General features: G+C 46.9%; 1 protein-coding gene across 5 annotated transcripts in view; it reads right to left on the bottom strand.

The window, feature by feature from the left end:
* Positions 1–17,647, bottom strand: part of ulk1b (unc-51 like autophagy activating kinase 1) — a 129,528-nt gene that overhangs the window by 24,985 nt on the left and 86,896 nt on the right. For all 5 annotated transcript variants that reach the window (XM_072240799.1, XM_072240800.1, XM_072240801.1 and 2 more), the window contains 4 exons: positions 14,964–15,112; positions 11,194–11,456; positions 6,214–6,398; positions 4,054–4,169 (listed from right to left, as the gene is read on the bottom strand). In XM_072240799.1, the coding sequence (XP_072096900.1) occupies positions 4,054–4,169; positions 6,214–6,398; positions 11,194–11,456; positions 14,964–15,112 (713 nt within the window). The remainder of the gene's footprint in view (positions 1–4,053; positions 4,170–6,213; positions 6,399–11,193; positions 11,457–14,963; positions 15,113–17,647) is intronic.

Genomic DNA, 17,647 nt, shown 5'->3' with positions numbered 1-17,647 from the left:
TGATGTTCCCTTATTGCTGAACGGTGAAACCTTGCTGTAAGCTCTCCCACACTGAGTGGTCAGTGCATGGAAGGTGCTGCCAGGGGTGATGGCAGTGACAGAGGCAGATATATAAGGGACATAGAGGCAGGTGTACAAGATGATACGAGGCATAGATCGAGTGGAATGCCAGCACCTCCTTCCCAGCGCAGAATTGAGATCAAGGTCCCTTTGGGGGCTTTTGCTATTGCTTGCATGGTGGGGGAGGGGGGTCGGTGCTTTTGCTGGTGCAAGTGGGGGAAGCGGGAGGGGGGAGACTCGAAGCTTCTGCGTGGGAGGGGGAAGGGGCGGCTTTGGGGTTCTGATGTTACTATCATTCATTCTTTGAGGTTTCTTGTTTCGTGGATGTCTGTGAAGAGTAAGAATTTCAGGTGGCATACTGAAATACATTCTCTTGATATTAAATTGAACTGTTTGAACCTACCATTGGGGAACATTATCAAACACCTTACTAAGATCCATATACACCACATCCACTGTTCTACCTTCATCAATGTGCTTTGTCACATCCTCGAAGAATTCAATCAGACTCGTGAGGCAAGACCTGCCCCTCACAAAGCCGTGCTGACTATGCTACTCCAAATGCCTGAAAATCCTGTCTCTAAGAACCCTCTCCAGTCGTTTGCCCACCACTGATGTAAGACACAGTGCTCTATAATTCCCAGCTTTATTCCTATTCCCTTTCCTGAACAAAGGAGAGGCATTGCTACCCTCCAGTCTCCGAGGACCTGTGGCCAGTGAGGACACCATCAAGGCTTACCTGTCATCAAAGACAGAGAGTATATACAGAAAAGGGCCAGTAAGGATTCTACCCACCCTGGTCATGGACTGTGCGTCCTACTCCCATCAGATGCTATCTCGTTGGCTCTTCACACAACCCTGGCACATCTGGACGGCAAAGATGCAAACATCAGGATGCTCTTTATCGATTACAGCTCAACATTTAATACCATCATTCCCTCAAAACTAATCAGTAAACTCCAAGACCAGGCCCTCAACACCCTCTTGAGCAATTGGATCCTGGATTTCCTTACTTATAGACCCCAGTCAGCTTGGATTGGCCAAAACATCTCCATCAGCACAGGAGCACCACAGGGATGTGTACTCAGCCCCAGCTCTACTCACTTTACACCCCTGACTGTGTGGCTAAGTACAGCTCCAACACCATATACAAGTTTGCTGATGACGCCACTGTTGTGGGCTGTATTGAAGAGAGTGTTGAATCAGCATACATGGAGGAGACTGAAAACTTGGCTGAGTGGTGTAGTAACAACAACCTCTCACTCAATGTCAATAAGACCAAGGAACTGATTGTAGACTTCGGGAGAGGGAAACAAGAGGTCCATGAGCCACTACTCATTGGGGGATCAGAGGTGAAGAAGGTCAGTAAGTTCAAATTCCTGGGTGTCACTATCTCCGAGGACCTGTCCTGGACCCATCATATAAATATTATTGTGAAGAAAGCACAACAGTGCCTCTACTTCCTCAGGAGTCTGTGGAGATCCCGCATGTCATCGAAAACCTTGACAAACCTTTGTAGATGTGTGATGGAGAGTATGTTCACTGGCTGCATTACGGCCTGGTATGGGAACACCAATGCCTCTGGGCAGAAAATCCTTCTAAAGGTAGCGGATTTGGCCCAGTACATCACGGGTAAAACCCTCCCAACCATTGAGCGCATCTACATGAAATGGTGCCATCGGAAAGCAGCATCCATCGTCAGGACATGCTCTCTTCCTACTGCTGCTTTCAGGTAGAAGGTACAGGAGCCTCAGCACTCGCACCACCAGGTTCAAGAGCAGTTACTACCCCTCAACCATCAGGCTCTTGAACAAAAGGGGATAACTACACTCATACTCATTATTGATTGCTATTTATTTATATCTGTATTGGCATAGTTTGTTCTCCATTGATCCTGTTTACAGTTACTGTTCTATAGATTTGCTAAGTACGCCTGCAGAGAAAGAACCTCAGGGTTGTACGTGGTGATGTATGTACTTTGATAATAAACTTTACTTTGAAGATACATCGACAGTAAAGGCTTAACGGGAAGGGGGCTGAACGCGGGCAGATAGGACTTGCTTAAATTGGCACCAGTACTAGAACCCGAATCACTGATAGGTCATGAAATTTTGTCGATTTGTGGCAGCAGTACAGTGCAACACTTCAAAAAAAAATCTATCTGTTAGGGCATATTCTGGAGTTAGGGAATAGAGTAATATTAATTTCACCAGCAACCAAACTTCAGATTTGGATGAAGATTGTAGATTGGATTTAAAACACAGCTCAGAACAATTTGACCTTAGATGCCTACATATAGAACAGTATAGTACAGGAACAGGCCATTCAGCCCACAAAGTTGTGCTGAACCAGCTAACGAGCAAATCAAACACTAATCCCTCCTACCTACACCATGTCTATCTCCCTCCATCTTCCTCACATCCATGTGTCTATCCAAACATCTCTTAAAAGCCTCTAGTATATTTGCCTCCACCACCAGACCAGGCAGCACATTCCAGACATCCACCACTCTCTGAGTAAAAAACTTACCCCTCAAATCCCCCTTGAACCTACCCCCTCTCACCTTCAATGCATGCCCCCTGGTATTAGACATTTCAACCCTGGGAAACAGGTACTTTCTGTCCACTCTATCTCTGCCTCTCATAATCTTATAAATCTCTGTCAGATCTCCCTACAGTCTCCAGCACTCCAGAGAAAACAACCCAAGTTTATCCAGCCTCCTGTGATAACATATGCTCTCTAAACCTGACAGCATCCTGGTAAACCTCGCCTGCGCCCTCTCCAAAGCCTGAACATCCTTCCTACAGTGGGGTGACCAGAACAGCACACAATACTCCAGATGTGGCCTAACCAGAGTTGTGCATGAATGCGGCCTAGAGTCAGCGGAGATCAACATTCAGTTTGGGTGTCTGGAGTGTGGGCGTGAAGGGGGTGTTTGAAAACTGTATGCAATCCAAAGGAAGCATTGTAGGTACTTTGTAACGATAGAACTGTCCTGTTGTTACCTTTGGTCTTTAGCTTATAAAATGTCATGTAACATTGGGTCTCGAATAGTTGCTAATTTTGCTGAATGAGACTTCTATATCCACCAGCTACAGTGTCTTTGTTCATGTCACAAGAACCTTTACTGATATGTTGTGAAATTTGTTGTTTTGTGGCAGTACAGTGCAATACTTAAAAACATGATAAATTATAATAAAAATATTTTAAAAATACAAGTAGTTCAAAAATTTGCAAAATAGTGAGGCAGTGTTCATGGGTTGGATGTCCATTCAGAAATCGGATGGCAGAGGGAAAGAAGCTGTTCCTGAATCATTGAGAGAGTGTCTTCAGGCTCCTGTACCTCCTCCCTGATGGTAGCAATGAGAAGAGGGCATGTCCTGGGTGATGGGGTCCTTAATGATGGACATTGCCTTTTGAAGGTGTCCTCGAAACTGGGGAAGCTGGGGCCCATGATGAAGCTGGCTAAGTTTACAACTTCCTGCAATTTTCCCATCCTGTGCAGTGGCCCCCCTACCCCACACGGGACTGCGAGCAGCCAGTTAGAATGCTCCCCACGGTACACCTGTAGAAGTTTTCTGTGGTATTTAGTGACATACCAAATCTCCTGGAAATTCCCAATGAAATGCAGCCACTGGCATGCCGCCTTCCCGACTGCGTCAGTATCTCGGCCGGCGCAGACTAGATGGGCTGAAGGGCCTGTTTCTGGGCAGGTGGGCCCAGTCACTATTGCTCGAAACACCTACTCACCGTGATGGGCACTTCTGATCTCAATCAGCATTTGAACCATACCTTGCAATGACACGGCAGCATTAAATCTCCCCCCACGCTGCGCAGGGCACAGCAATTCACACTGAGGGTCAGCAGGAGAGGCAGGCATTAGGAGAAGTGGAGGGGCCAGTGAGGGGCGCAGGGCCTGAAGGCACAGGGGGACATGAGAGCCCCAGTCAGAGGTTACACCGCTCTTCCCGAGTCCGCTGCGGGCCCCGTTACCTGCCACATCCATCGGCCTCTCTGTGCTCAGGCTCTCATTGCTGACGGCTTCCGTGGCCTGCCCTCCGAATGCTGCCTTCAGCAGCAGATCCGACAGCTTCCCGGCACTGAGCGACCTGCAGGTTGGTACGAAAGCCTTGTCAGCACGTGGATTACAGGAAACTACGCACACACCAACCAGATAACCCTGACTGATCTTGTTAAGAGATTTGAACAGGAATCAATGCTCGTTTATCTGAGCACATACTCAACCTCGGGTGAAACCACCTCTACAGGGAGCATCTCCTCCGACTAATCAAAAACTCTTCAAACTCAGCTTTAAATACACCCAATGACTCGGCCACCACAGCTGTCTGCAGCAATAAGTTCCACAGATTCACCACCCTCTGGCTAAAGAAATTCCTCCTCATCTCATTCAAAATGGAAAACATCCCTCTATTTTTAGCGGCTGTGCCTCTGGTCCTGGACTCCCCCACTGTAGCGAACATCCTTTCCACCTCCACTGTACTAGGCCTAGCAATATTCGATAGGTTGCAATGAGAATCCACCGCCCACTCCGTATTCTTCTAAACTCCAAGTACAGTCCCACAGCCGTCAAACTTTTCTGATATGTTAACCTTTTCATTCCCAGGATCACTCTCGTGAAGCTCCTCTGGACCCCCTCCAAAGTCAGCAGATCCTTTCTTAGATAAAGGGCCCAAAACTGCTCACAATACTCCAAGTGCAGTCTGACCACTGCCTTATAAAGCCTCAGCATTACATCCTTACAACTCTCAGGATGAGGCTTTTCATTCCTGAATAATGACATCTCCTTCTCTCAGTTCCTCCGTCTTCGCCACATCTGCTCTCAGGGTGAGGCTTTTCATTCCAGAACTAATGAGATATCCACCTTCTGCAAAGAAAGGGGCTTTCCTTCCTCCACCGTCAACGCTGCCCTCATCCGCATCTCTTCCATTTCACACATGTCAGTTCTCACCCCATCCTCTTGCCGACACACCAGGGATAGGGTTCCTCTTGTCTTCACCTGCCACCCCAGTAGCCTCCACATGCAGCACATAATTCTCTGAAACTTCCATCATCTCCAACGGGATCCCACCACCAAGCACAACTTTCCCTCCCTCCCAATCTCTGCTTTCCGCAGGAGTAACTCCCTACGCGACTCCCTTGTCCATTCGTCCCTCCCCACTGATCTCTCTCCTGGCACTTAGCCTTGCAAATGGAACAAGTGCTACACCTGCCCCTACGCCTCCTCCCTCACTACCATTCAGGGCCCCAAACAGTCCATCCAGGTGAGGTGACACTTCACATATGAGTCTGTTGGCGTCATATACTGTATTTGTTGCTCGTAGTGTGGCCTCCTGTATATCGGTGAGACCCGGCATAGACTGGGAGACTGCTTCGCTGAGCACCTACGCTCTGTCTACCAGAAAAACCGGAATCTCCTGGTGGCCACCCACTTCAATTCTACTTGCCATTCCCATTCCGACATGTCTATCCACGGCCTCCTCTACTGCCCGTGATGAGGCCACACTCAGGTTAGAGGAACAACACCTTATGTTCTGTGTGGGTAGCCTCCAACCTGATGGCATGAACATCGATTTCTTGAACTTCTGCCAATTGCCCCCCCATCACCATTCCCATTCCCATTTCCCTCTCTTACCTCATCTCCTTACCTGCCCACACCTCCCTCTGGTGCTCCTCCCCCTTCCCTTTCTTCCATGGCCTTCTGTCCTCTCCTATTGGATTCCTCCTTCTCTTCCTCGTTCACCAATCAATTTTGCAACTCTTTACTTCATCCCTCCCCCTCCCGGTTTCACCCAGCACCTACCACCTTGTACCTCTTCCTCCACTCCCCCCACCTTCTTGCTTTAAGCTGATTTTTTTTTTCCAATCCTGAAGAGTCTTGGCCAGAAACGCCGACTGTTCACTCTTTTCCATAGATGCTGCCTGACCTGCTGAGTTCCTCCAGCATTTTGTGTTTGTTGCATACCTCCAGCTTCTCCCTCCTCTGCATGGTGGTTGCAGCCATATTCCTGAGATGTGAATCTCAGTGAACTCCTTCCTTTACACAGGGAGAGAGCACTATTGACACTCCATTGACCTGTCGTTTGAGGGCCCCAGTACCCTGGACAAGCGACATGCTGGGGTTAAATATCAAACCTGCCGAAAGGTCCCTTCTCTTCATCGGTGGGCTTCTGCGCGTGCCCGAGCTGCTGGTGGTGGAAATGGCCGAGGTCGGGCACCGTCCTGTTGCGACTGGAGGCCAGGGTGACACCCTGGTGAGTGAGCATCGTGACGAGGTTCTGGGTGCTGGCAGCCTCTGGGAACTCGAAGGGGGAGGACACCTGAGGAGACAATGTTAGAAGCTGACCAGTTGAGCTTTAACCTCGGTTGCCCAGAAGGAGCCTACAGCTCTCCCTTGTAGTGACAACAGAAAGATTCAAGATAGTTCAAGATTTAAGATTGTTCAATGTCATTTCCTGCACACAAGTGTAAAGGAGAACAAAACAATTACTACTCCAGATCTGATGCAGCCCAAAAAAACACAATACAATAAAGAACATGATAAAGACTAAACACAATAAATATAAATCCTGACTTTAAACCTATAGAAATGTTGTGGAAGCTGTTCATGCAAGGAAGTCCACCAACATCTCAGAGATGCAGCAGTTTAGTAATGAGGAATGTCCTAAAATTCCTGCAAGCAGATGTGTAGGACTGATCAACAGTCACTGCAAACATTTGGTTGAAGCTATCCCTGTACAAGGGGGTCACACCAGTTATGGAAAGCAAAGGTTCACCTACCTTTTCCAACAATATTGGATTGTTTTTCTCAATAAATAAATGAAGAAGCATAATGTTTTTTCTGTTATTTATTTAATTGGGTTCTCTTTATCCAGTTTTAGGACTTGCGTGAAGATCCGATCACATTTTAGGTCATATTTATGCAGATATAGAGAAACTTCTACAGGGTTCACAAACTTTCTAGCACCACTGTACATAAGAAAGCTTATATACACAGATTGATTGTATGTCCACAAAGTGACACTTGGCACAGGAGTGTCTGTACATAAGGTGACTCTGACAGGAAATGATAAGGTAGTGGTGGTTGGGGGTGTGGAGGGGTGGGTTAGTGGGTGGAGGTGTTGATCAGCCTTACTGCTTGGGGAAAGTAACTGTTTTTGAGTCTGGTGGTCCTGGTGTGGATGGTATGCAGCCTCCTCCCTGATGGGGATGGGACAAACAGTGCGTGAGAAGGGTGGGTGGAATCCTTCACAATTTCAGTGGTCTTTTCTGGCAACTTTCTGTATAGACCTCGCTCAGCAATCTCTCACTCAGTGTCAGCAAGACCAAGGAGCTGATTATTGACTTCACGGGAAGGAAACTGGCCAGTCCTTACTGGACGATCCGAGGTGGACAGGTCAGCAACGTCAAGTTGCTCGCTGTTACCAGTTCAGTGGACCTGTCCTGGGCCCAGCACGTTGGTGCAATTACTAAGAAAGCACGGCAGTGCCTCTAATTCCTGAGGCATTTGCGAAGATGTGGCCTGAAACATCTAAAACTTCTAGTGATGTGTGGCGGAGAGCATGCTGACTGGCTGTATCAAAGCCTGTTATGGAAACACCAATGCCCTTGAATAGGGGTGGGGGGGAGGCGCTAAGCAGGTGCTACACTTTGCCCAAAATGACAAATAAAGCCAATCTTTAAGAATCTTTTTTGTTGTGATCTCCCTGGATCCGTGCATATCCTTGCCAATCCCCTTTGTGCCCCCTCCCACCAGCCTTGTGCCTCTTGTTGAACGCTGGGAGCCCCATCCACACCAGCTACTGCCACGTCCTTGCTACTTCACCTGAAGTCTGTGGATCAGCACACACTGTAGAGACCTGAGCACAAAACGTGGGCTGACAGTACGACCAGCACAACTCGCTTCCGTTTCCAACCACCATATTTTCTTTACTTAGTGAGACAGAGCACACAACCGGCTTTTCTGGTCCAATGAGACACACAGCTCACAAACCCACCTATTTAACCTTAGTCAAATCACAGGACAAGTTACAAATACTAATTCACCTACTAAGCAGTAGCTATGTTTTTGGAATGTCCGAGGAAACCCGCACATCCTTGGAGAGGAAAGTACGAAAGTCAGGATGGTGTCAGATATGAACTCCAAGCTCTGTCATCCCAGGCTGTAATAGCATCACACTACCTCATAGCTGGACGCAGAAAACTACCAGGTGACGAGCAGATGGCTTTATTGTGTATTTTATATTTCAATAATATTTGAGTAATCTCGTATAAGTATTCACCCCTCCCCCCCCCAGAAGTTTTCATGTTTTGTTGTTTTACAATAGTGAATCTCAGTGGAATTAATTTGGCTTTTTTGACACCGATCAATGAAAAAAGATTCAGACAAGAGAAAGTCTGCAGATGCTGGAAATCCAAGCAACACACACAAAATGCCAGAGGAACTCAGCAGGCCAGGCAGCATCTGTGGAAAAAAGTACAGTCGATATTTTGGGCTGAGACCCATCAGCAGGACTGGAGGAAAAGAAAGCTGAGGAGTAGATTTGAAAGGTGGGGGTGGGGAAGGGAGAGAGAAACACCAGGCGACAGGTGAAACTTGGAGGGGGAGAGATGAAACAAAGAGCTTGGAAGTTGATTGGTGAAAGAGACAGGAGGAAGAAATAGGGGCTGGGGGGGGGGAGGAACACCAGAGGGAGGCGATGGCGGACAAGGAAATAACACGAGGGAGGGACAAGGGGATGGGAAATGGTGAGAGGGGGTGGGTGGAGGCATTACTGGAAGTTTGAGAAACTGATTTTCATGCTGTCAGGTTGGAGGCTACCCAAGTGGAATATAAGGTGTTGTTCCTCTCACCTAAATGTGGCCTTATTACCAACAGTGGAGGAGGCCATGGATGGACATATCAGATTGTCCAGATGTGCAAGGCTGATAGAGACCTATCCACACAGACTCAAGGCTGTAATTGCTGCCAAAGGTGTATGTACTAAATACTGACATGAAAGGGGTGGATAATTATGCAATCAATTATTTTGTGATTAATAATTGTAATAAGTTTAGAACAATTTGTAGAAATTTGTTTTCACTTTGACACAAAAGAGTCTTTTCTGTTGATCAGTGTCAAAAAGGTCAAATTAAATCCACTGTGATCCAATGTTGGAAAACAATAAAACATGAAATTTCCAAGGAGTTCAATACTTTTTACAGGCATTGTATATTGTTCGATTAAGCATTCTCGTTCATTTAAATAATTAATTACAGGTTCTATGTAAAAATACACTAATTGCAAACGTCATCACATTACCACATGATACCTGTGTGCCTTGCCCAAAGTAAACTCAAACTACACCTGTATTTTCCGACTTTTGTGTTTCATTTGAATTAATTTAATGTTTTGAAGTTACAAAAACATAAGATTGGTGAAGAGGTACTTTTAACGCTAACCCGATATGGCTACCAACCTGTTAAAACTGCAGTGAAATGTTTGAACTGAAAAAAACGCAAAGGGAAGTTGAGTAAAAGATGGAGTCCAGCATATGGAGAGACAGTCAAGTTTATACAAAAGCATCGTGGCACATATACTTTGGAAGAGAAGACACGATCGAGTTTTGTTCTGAAAAAAAGGCCGTAAATGGAAGAACTCAGAGTTCATAAAGTGTGAGTAATGTACATGATAATAATAATTTAAAAAAACAGAAGTGGCTGGCTCCATCAGAAAGACTGACGAGTTTGATTACACAATGGATAATTGGCTCATGTATACTGAGCTATTGGAACAGTATTTTGAAGCCAATGAAACAGCCAATGAGAAGCAAGTGCCAATTTTGCTGAGTTCATTCGGTTTAAAAGCATACAGTTCGCTTTGAAGCTTAACTGCTCCAAACAAAATATATAGAAGATTACTCAAATATTATTGAAATACTAAATAGACAACAGGCTTCTCCTCCCCACCAACATTTGTATTATTTATTATTCTGGCTTCTCTGACCTTTCCTTTCACTAAAGTAGAAGCTAAAGATGGCACCAGAGGGCGATTTCCTCCAGTTCATCTGTGAGACAGTTTAATTTTGTCTCTTTTATGTCTTTTCTTAACTCTTGAGGTGAATGGGGTACTGTCGGAGTTGGTGATCTACTGCTGCACTCAAAATGTGATTCTTCATGGTTGTGAGTCCCCGGACTCGGAGCTCGCTGAGGGGCCTAGCGTTTTTGATATCTCCAGGTGCAGCCTGGAAGATGTGTGTCTTTGTGGTGCGGCCCCGTGGACGACCTGATTCTTCGCCAGTGTCACCGAATGAAGCGTCGCCAGAGATCGAAACGTTGAGACAGCAGTGTATGCCGCTGTTGAAATAAGTGATGTAGTTGGTTAACATGAAATCAGTGAGCTGTTGACCTCCTGTCTGGTGTGGTAGGAGTGATCTCTCTCTCTCTCTCTCTCCCTCGTTAGTGAGAGAGAGCGCTTATGGGATGTCAAACTGTTGGGACGGACAGTAGTTTTCTGATGGACTCTAGATCTTGGTCTCTTTGGGGGCTTTGCTACTGCACGGTGGCTGGTGGGAGCTGAGCCTCCTGTTGAGGCAGGTGGGGTGGAAAGGAGGCTGCTGCTTGTGTGTGGGAGGGAGCAGGGGCATTTTAGGGTTCTAATGTTTCTCTGTCATTCATTCTTTGGGGTTTTTCATGTTTGGTGGATGTCTGTGAAGAGTAAGAATTTCAGGTTGTCAACTGTATACATTCTCTGATATTAAATTGAACCATTGAATCTTTCCAGTTCTGATGAAGGGCTTCAGCCTGAAATCTGACCATTTACTTTCCTTCATAGATACTGCCTAACCTGCTAAATTTCACATCTTATAAATCAGTGATAATAAACCTGATTTTGGTTCAGAGTGCAGTTGTGACCACCATTTAGCCTCATGTCAGTCCATGCACAGCCCCTCACCTATCACTCACTAGCTTGCACCCCCTCACCTTCTTATTCTGGCCGCTGCCCCCTTCCTTTCCAATCCTGATGAAGAGTCAGCCCCAAACGTTGACTGTTTATTCCCCTCCATAGATGCTGCCTGACCTGCTGAGCCCCTCCAGAAGAATAACCTTTCCCCAGGTTCACACCAGCAATGTTACCTTCGTTGGTGATCCCACGATGGTGGGGAGTGGGCTCCTCTGAATTAACTCGGAGAGCTTGGGGGACAGCTTCATCTGTCTGCAGGGCTGCTGCCCGAACATCTGCTGCGGCGGACTCTGGACAGGCTGGGCCATACCGGCCACCAGCGGCTCAGAATATTGCTTCTTCATCTTCTGTTGGTAGTGCAGTGTGTCGGAAAGATTGGGCGCACTGTGCAGCCTGGAGCCCAGTCCATGCTGGTGAGGTTCTGGTGCCAGGACACCTGGTTTCAAAACAGAAATCCATTACCTTCGGTCCACGGTATCACCCGTGGCTGCCTCTCACTCCGGGTTAAATCTGCTTCGGAAAAGCAGCCAACATCACCATGACCCTTCCCATCCCAGACATTCCCAGTTCTTCCCCCTTCCATAGGGAAGGGGAACGTCGACTCAGACCTTCAGAGGCCTGCATTGGGCACTTTCATGCCTTACAAGGTGCAGATTGGAAGTCTGTGTGGGGCGCCACTCCCCGCACAGACACTAGAGCAATGTGTGGTTAAGTGCCTTGCTCAAGGACACAAACACGCTGCCACAGCTGAGGCTCGAACGAGCGACCTTCAAATTACTAGACGAACGCCTTAACCGCTGGGCACATGGCCAATAGGGAAGGAGATACAAAAACCTTAAAGTACGTACTACCAGGCTCAAGGACAGCCCCTACCCCATTGAATCACAATCAGAATCAGGTTTAATATCATCAGCATATGTCATTAAATTTGTTAACTTTGTGGCAGCTGTACAATGAAATATATAATAATATAGAACAAAACTGTGAATTACAGTAAATATATACTGTATCCATTAAATAGTTAAATATATATTGCAAGAATAGAAATAAAAAAGTAGTGAGGTGGTATTCATGGGTTCAATGTCTATTCAGAAATTGGAAGGGAAGAAGCTGTTCCTGAATCATTGAGTGTGTGCCTTCAGGCTCCTGTACCTCCTCGATGGTAGCAATGAGAAGGAGGCATGTTCTGGGTGATGGGGGTCCTTAATGATGGACGCTGCCTTTTTGAGGCATCGCTCCTTGAAGAGGTCCTGGACAATACGGAGGCTGGTGCCCATGATGGAGCTGACTGAGTTTACAACTCTCTGCAGCTTCCTTCGATCCTGTGCAGTTGTGCTCCCCACTACATGCCAGACGGTGATGCAGCCAGTTAGAATGCTCTCCATAGTACATCTGTAGAAATTTGCAACTGTCTTTAATGACAGACCAAACCTCCTCAGACTCCAAATGGAACATGCCCTCTTCTCATTACAACCACCAGGGAGGAGGCACAGGAGCCATTTCTGAATGGTCCATGAATGCCACCTCACTATTCCTTCATTCGAATTATTGATTATATTGTAAGTTAGCGCAATTGTTATGTCTTTGCTGCAAAACAACGAATTTCACATTATATATGTCAGTGATTGATTCTAATTCTGATTATTGAAAGTTCAAAGTACACTTACTATCAAAGTATGTATACATTACTCAACCTTGCAGTTCGTTTCCCTGCAGGCAGCCACAGAACAAAGAAACCCAAAAGAACTCATATATATAAATACAAGACCGTTGAACACCCAATGTGCAGAGAGGGAAAAAACAAATCGTTCAAACGATACTTACTGGCCGTTACACTGCTGGCGTTTAGGGCAGCAGTGAAGGGCCTCCATCTCTGGCGGTGTTCACAGCTTCCTTCATCGTGTCAGTAGCTTCGTCTCGGCTTTCAGCACTGTCAGTCACGCAAGTCCCGGGTGGAGACTCAGGAATACCATCACACTCAGATGTAGAAGAATTTTTCATTGCTGTTTCTGTGACAATTTTGTTTAACCAGTCAGGGGTGTTAGCCCTGAGCTGAACCCGCGAACCTGGAGGACCGGTGGACCACTCTTAGTCTGACCTTTACCCTGTGACCTGTTTGGCATGGGTGACCCTACCAACAGCCAAAGCATGAAGCCCCGACTCCAGCCAACATAGCTCTCCGGGTTATCGAGGCACACAAGCCTCTAAGGTTGTGGTCCTCTTGGAGACATGCAAACCGTAATCGCAAGCGTTCTGAACTGAAGTCCACGAAGGGAGTCCGTCCTTGAACCCTTAATCCAATGCAGAGCCGAGTAAACGTCACGGACCAGAATACTGAACCAGTCCATCCCCTGTCTCAGGCTGCGACACCCTGACCTTTTCAATCTGGCCCGGCGCCTACATCAGCATCCGAACATTGGGTTCATTCGCTTCGATCTGCACAGGGCCTGCGCCCAACCTTTCTGATTCGGCCTGGCGCTTAAGTTGAATGACCCTCGGGCAATCCTCGCTCTTGGCAAGGGTCCCGCTGCCTCGCCTTGGTTCTGCCACACCGAATTGCCCCCAAGTCCAAAGGGAAGTTACAGACCATTGCTTGCGATGATCGTTTACCAGAAAAAGTGTGATTAACAAAACATTTAGTCGTCTTCCTTGTTTCATCAGCCACCAGCCAGGAGTCGCTGAGATTCACCAGCATCAGCTTGAACCAGGACAGTATCCCTGGTATTAGATGAATCCTGGACCACACAATCTACTTCATCATGGACTTGCACCTTATTGTCAGCCTGCACTGCCCCTTCTCCTCTACTGTAATAATATTTTTCCCTCCCCTCTTCTTCTATTCCCCACTTCTCTCCTCAGCTGCCTGGTGACCCTCCTCTTTCTCTTTTTCCTGTGGTCCACTCTCCTCTCCTATCAGATGCCTTCCTCTCCAGCCCGCTATCTTTCCCACCGGAAGGAGAAATCAACGTTCGTGCCAGACGGAATATACGGTGCTGCTCCTCCACCCTGAGGGTGGCCTCATCGTGGCACAAGAGGAGGACGTGGACCGACACGTCGAACATGGACGGGGATAGGAATTTAAATGTTTGGCCACCGGGAGGTTCCACTTTTGGCAGATGGAGTGGATAAATCATCACATCCACTGCTCATGTTTCTTCTGTTTTTATAACTCAATCCCTCCAGTCCCGGTAACACTCTTTTAAATCTCCTTTGCACTCTTCTAAGCTCGATGATACCTTTCCTACACCCAGGCAGCCAGAACCGCGGGCAACGAAGTAATAATAAATTTTGCTAACGGGTGGTGTGTGTGTGCGCATGTGTGAGACATGGAACAAGACAGTGCACTGTAGATACGCTTGAACGGATAATCCTACAAAAGGTAGTGGATACGGCCCAGTACATCACGGGTATAGCCCTCCCAGCCACTGAGCACATCTACATGAAACACTATCACAGGAAAGCAGCGTCCATCGTCAGGCCGTGCTCTCTTCTCACTGCTGCCACCAGGCTCAGGACTCGCTCCACCAGGTCCAAGAGCAGCTACTACCCCTCAACCAACAGGCTCTTGAACAAAAGGAGATAATTTCACTCACTTGAGGTGTTCTCACACCAATGATCTCATTTTAAGGACTCTATCTCATTATCTCATGTTCTTATCATTTATTGCTATTTATTTATATTTGCATTTACACAGTTTGTTGTCTTCTGAACTCAGGTTGATTTTTCATTGACCTTGTTATAGTTACTATTCTGTAGATTTGCTGAGAATGCCTGCAAGAAAATGAATCTCAGGGTTGTATATGGTGACATAAATGTACTCTGATAATAAAATTGACTTTGATTTACGGCCCTTCACTCAGAGCATGACACACTAGGTGTGCACAGTCCAGGTAGGGATGTCTGCTCGCGGAGTGCCCAGCGGAAGATTCACTGATCAGCCTACCTTGTGGCGAGGGTGGGTAAAGGTTGAAACTTCCCAAAGATGGCGCTCGGTGGTGTGTGGCGCCCTGGTCTCCGTGCTGAGGAGGGGACGCTCCTGTTTTATTGAATCCCAGTGGATTTGTGCTGCAGGACCTTCCAAATGCCTCCGATCTAAAGGTTAAAGATAAAGATTTAAAGATTAACTTTACAGTACTGTGCAAAAGTTTTAGGTACATATATATAGCCAGGGTGCTCAAGTTTGTCCCACGTTTCCATGTTTGGCCCACTACCTTCTAAACCTTTCCAACGGGACAAAGAGCTTGTCCCTGTGCCGTACTCTTCAATGCTCGATGACTCAAAGAACTTAATGGGCAAAGAAGTGACAGATGGAATACAGTGTTGGGAAGTGTATGGTCATGCACTTTGGTAGAAGGAATAGAGATGTAGACTATTTTCTAAATGGGGAGAAAATTTCAAAAATCTGAGGTGCAAAGGAACTTGGGAGCCCTCGTGCAGCAATCCAGAAAGTTTAACTTGCAGGTTGAGTTGGTGGTGCAGAAGGTAATAGACAGCATTTATTTCGAGAGGACTAGAATATAAAAGCAAGGATGTAATATTGAGGATTTATAAGGCATTGGTCAGACCGTATTGCATCGTACTGCTGTCTCAAAACAATGAATTTCACAACATACATCTGTGATATTAAAACTGATTCTGATTTTGACTTTTAATTCAACACCATCTGTCACAGTCCTGTTGCCGTTGTAGGTGTAACATCTCTCCCATAGAGGCTCACTTCCTTGCTGGCTTCTCAACATTAAACTAAATTTGAAATCCCGCCAAGCTATGATGGCTCTTTCCTAAAGGATCTCCTATTAAGAACTTATTAATTAACCCTTCCTCGATACAGAGTAAGAAAGGAACCCGTTCCCCGGCTACACACACAATATGCTGGAGCAACTCAGCAGGTTTTTCCTGCTCCCTGACTGGGTCCTCAATGAAGAGACCTACTAGAATACGAACTCATTCTCAAAACCACCATTGGCATTTTTATTTGTCAATAGCCCTGGACAACAAAGATTTTGATTCCTGAATACTTTTGGGTGCAGCTTAATGATTTTGAGCTGCTGATCATGAAAATCTTGAAATTTCCCATCATGCACCATATTATAAAAAATCACTAATTTTTGTTATTTCAATTCATAATTCAAGTCAGAATACCTGATGCCAAGATTAAAGAAGGCATTTTGCTGGTCCACAAGTCAACCAGGTCAACAGTGACAGGCAATTTAAAGAACTTCTAGAGGGACCAGAGAAAATCGCATGGAAGGCATTCAAAGATGTTGAAAATTTTCTTGGCAACTACAGAGCACCAAACTATATGCAGCTGGTTGACAACATGCTTCAAGCATACAAACCCATGAAGTGCAACATGTCACTAAAGGTTCATTAACACGAGGAATTCTGCAGATGCTGGAAATTCAAGCAACACACATCAAAGTTGCTGGCCAGGCAGCATCTGTAGGAAGAGGTACAGTCGACGTTTCAGGCCGAGACCCTTCGTCAGGACTAACTGAAGAAAGAGCTAGTAAGAGATTTGAAAGTGGGAGGGGGAGGGGGAGATCCAAAATGATGGGAGAAGACAGGAGGGGGAGGGATGGAGCCAAGAGCTAGACAGGTGATTGGCAAAAGGGATACGAGAGGATCATGGGACAGGAGGCCCAGGGAGAAAGACAACGGGGGGGGGGAATAACCCAGAGGATGGGCAAGGGGTATAGTGAGAGGGACAGAGGGAGAAAAAGGAGAGAGAGAGAAAGAATGTGTGTATATAAATAACGGATGGGGTACGAGGGGGAGGTGGGGCATTAGCGGAAGTTAGAGAAATCAATGTTCATGCCATCAGGTTGGAGGCTACCCAGACGGAATATAAGGTGTTGTTCCTCCAACCTGAGTGTGGCTTCATCTTTACAGTAGAGGAGGCCGTGGATAGACATGTCAGAATGGGAATGGGATGTGGAATTAAAATGTGTGGCCACTGGGAGATCCTGCTTACTCTGGCGGACAGAGCGTAGGTGTTCAGCAAAACGATCTCGCAGTCTGCGTTGGGTCTCGCCAATATATAGAAGGCCACATCGGGAGCACCGGATGCAGTATATCACCCCAGTCGACTCACAGGTGAAGTGTCGCCTCACCTGGAAGGACTGTTTGGGGCCCTGAATGGTGGTGAGGGAGGAAGTGTAAGGGCATGTGTAGCACTTGTTCCGCTTACAAGGATAAGTGCCAGGAGGGAGATCAGTGGGGAGGGATGGGGGGGACGAATGGACAAGGGAGTCGCGTAGGGAGCGATCCTTGCGGAAAGCAGAGAGCGGGGGGAGGGAAAGATGTGCTTAGTGGTGGGATCCCGCTGGAGGTGGCGGAAGTTATGGAGAATAATATGTTGGACCCGGAGGCTGGTGGGGTGGTAGGAGAGGACCAGGGGAACCCTATTCCTAGTGGGGTGGCGGGAGGATGGAGTGAGAGCAGATGTACGTGAAATGGGGGAGATGCGTTTGAGAGCAGAGTTGATGGTGGAGGAAGGGAAGCCCCTTTCTTTAAAAAAGGAGGACACCTCCCTCGTCCTGGAATGAAAAGCCTCATCCTGAGAGCAGATGCGGCGGAGATGGAGGAATTGTGAGAAGGAGATGGCGTTTTTGCAAGAGACAGGGT

Source organism: Mobula birostris, chromosome 22, assembly GCF_030028105.1.
Source record: "Mobula birostris isolate sMobBir1 chromosome 22, sMobBir1.hap1, whole genome shotgun sequence".
In the NCBI taxonomy this organism is placed as follows: Eukaryota; Metazoa; Chordata; class Chondrichthyes; order Myliobatiformes; family Myliobatidae; genus Mobula; species Mobula birostris.
The sequence above is the reverse complement of the archived record's forward strand: the minus strand, read 5'-3'. Positions and strand labels throughout refer to the sequence as shown.